This window comes from Labeo rohita, chromosome 2 (assembly GCF_022985175.1).
Source record: "Labeo rohita strain BAU-BD-2019 chromosome 2, IGBB_LRoh.1.0, whole genome shotgun sequence".
Taxonomy (NCBI): domain Eukaryota; kingdom Metazoa; phylum Chordata; class Actinopteri; order Cypriniformes; family Cyprinidae; genus Labeo; species Labeo rohita.
In genome coordinates this window covers 36,902,311-36,904,810 of record NC_066870.1, presented here as the reverse complement: position 1 = coordinate 36,904,810, position 2,500 = coordinate 36,902,311, and the positions used below count along the sequence as shown (strand labels likewise).

Here is a 2,500-nt window from a genome sequence, read left to right as displayed (position 1 = left end):
ACTTTATTAAGGGTATGTCATCTTTTATGTCAAAGTTTTTACATTTCTAATTAAAACAACAGAATAAGAACAAGTAGAATGAGAATAACTTGCCTATCAACTGAAATCAGTATTAGTACTACAGAGGTGGAACAGAAGAACACAAAAGTGGCTTGTAGGTGTATTTTCATATGTTTAATGAGGCTCAGAGGTGGCATGAGTGCAATCAAATTCAGAAATTCATGTTGAGATCAAGGTTTTAAGTATAAAATTTTTGAAAACAAATATTAAATGATTTAAATAATTAAAAGTTACTTTAAAAATTAAACAAACTGCCAGTAGGTGGCAGCAAGTCACTGATTTAATTACTGAATCATTCATTTGATTCGTCTGAACGGCTGATTCATTCAGGAATAAAACAAGTGACTCTCTTTATGAATGGGAAATTGAATCATTGACTCACTGTATATTTTTTTATACATATTTTTTTTATGTAGAAAAGGAAGGACAATTCAATATTTCTGGTTCCGTTTATGTATTTTTATTGTATGTATTTTTTTTTTTTTTTTTTTTTTTTTTGCCATAATCACTTTATATTTTTTATATAGAAAGGAAAGGATAAGTCTACACGCTTTTGGTGCTGCTTATATATTTTTATTTGATTTATTTTATTTTTTTGCCATTAACACACTATATCTTTTTTTTTTAAATGAAAAAGGGCAAGTCAATATACTTTTGGTGCCATTTATATGTTTTTCTTTTATTTATTTATTTATTTATTTATTTATTTTTAATTTATTTTTGCTTTGCCATAACCACTTTTTAAAATGTTATTTATGCATTTATTAATTTTATAATAGGGGGATAAGTCAATGAATTCTTGGTGTCTTAATGAATGGGAAATTGAATCATTGACTTGAATGGAGATGCGTGGCCCGGTTGTGACTTGTTTCAAACTATTTTTGCCGATGAAATAGAGCAGAATCAGGCAGTAGTGTTATTGTCAGACAATGTAAGTCACTTAATATTAACTTCCTGTTTATTTAACTGTTGTATTAAATCAGTATCTCATTTACAAACTCCCTTAAAATCATTAAAAGCTGTCACTCATCATAGTTTATAGTGACCTCACCATTATAATCAACGAAGCTCTCTACACTGCACAGTCAATCTCTTATTTACACTCTCTCTACACCTTGTTTATGAAAGGATTAGTTCGATATAAATGTTGCATGTTACTCAACGTTGCAAAAACATGTAGAAACCTTTAAAGCTTTCCTCAGCACAAACACAAATATGCTGATCGGGTCACTCGCACATGGTGCTTCTAAAATTTTTTCATAGTCACACGCAGTAGTTTTCAGTCGCTGTAGAGCCCTGCTAAAATAAAAATAATTTACTCCTAGTGTTGGTTTGACTCAAAAAGAAGTTTAGCAGAGAGTCTAAGCTGCTCTTTTCCATTCAGTTGATAATGTAGGAAGTGACTCAAAAAAAGCCATTGTGCCTCGTTGTTGCAAAAGATCAGACCGTAACCTGTTCAGTTTTTATTTTGGGTAACTATTGGGTAACTACTGAAATGGATCATCAGAGGTGTATAAGGTTCGTTTGGAATGTGAATGCTTTCAGAGCCCACCGAAAGGAGGTGAGGTGGCAGTCGAGGTCAGTAAAGACGGTCCAGCTCCAGTATCCGAGCCATCATCACAAGAGGCCACACCTGAGAAAAGTAGGTGCACAACTCCATTTCACATACACAAAAAATAAATAAATAAAAATATGTATTTGTTTCTTATTTATTTATATGCATATGTTTTTATATTAATTGGTTTCTATATGCTATTAAAATAAATTAAAACTAATTAAATTAAAATTAGTAAACATTAAAAAAAAAAAAAAAATAACAGAAATAAATTGTTATAAAAGATACTTTACATTCAATTTAATAAGTATAAGAGTATAAAAAATAGATTGTTTCTTGACATTGGTTATACTAGAATCACACTTTGATTGTTTGGCTCATTGAATATTAAATTAGGTATGTGACTGGATGCTCTAGGATTAGCAGTCAGTGTTGTCTTGCTCTAATTAATATTCATGAGCCAAGCCATTACCATAATAAGCATGTCTGCTGCGATCAGTTCATCCTGAGGTGTTGAAATGATGTTTTTCTCTTTGTTTGTGTGTCAGATCACAGTGTAACAGAGTCTCTGGAAGAGTCGGCAGCTGCGTACACCAAAGCCACTGCCAAGAAGTGCATTCTAGAGAAAGTGGAGGTCCGTACGGGAGAGGAGGCGGAGAGCAATGTTTTACAGGTGAGATGATGAGAGAACATTAATGTGACATTCAGTATGTGTATTTACTTTTTTTTTCGTACTGAAACCTCCTTTAGTTTAGAAAGAAAAGGAAAGGAGTTAATGTAAATCAGTATATTTTTGGTGCTGTTAATGTATTTGATTTGTTTTCCTTAGCATAACCACTTTTTATTTATAAAGTGGTTATGGCACAAAGTTTTATATGTATTAAA

General features: G+C 31.5%; 1 protein-coding gene across 2 annotated transcripts in view; it reads left to right on the top strand.

The window, feature by feature from the left end:
- ranbp3b (RAN binding protein 3b) overlaps positions 1–2,500 on the top strand; it is a 20,175-nt gene that overhangs the window by 14,753 nt on the left and 2,922 nt on the right. For both annotated transcript variants that reach the window (XM_051126655.1, XM_051126646.1), the window contains exons 12-13: positions 1,606–1,702; positions 2,164–2,288. In XM_051126655.1, the coding sequence (XP_050982612.1) occupies positions 1,606–1,702; positions 2,164–2,288 (222 nt within the window). The remainder of the gene's footprint in view (positions 1–1,605; positions 1,703–2,163; positions 2,289–2,500) is intronic.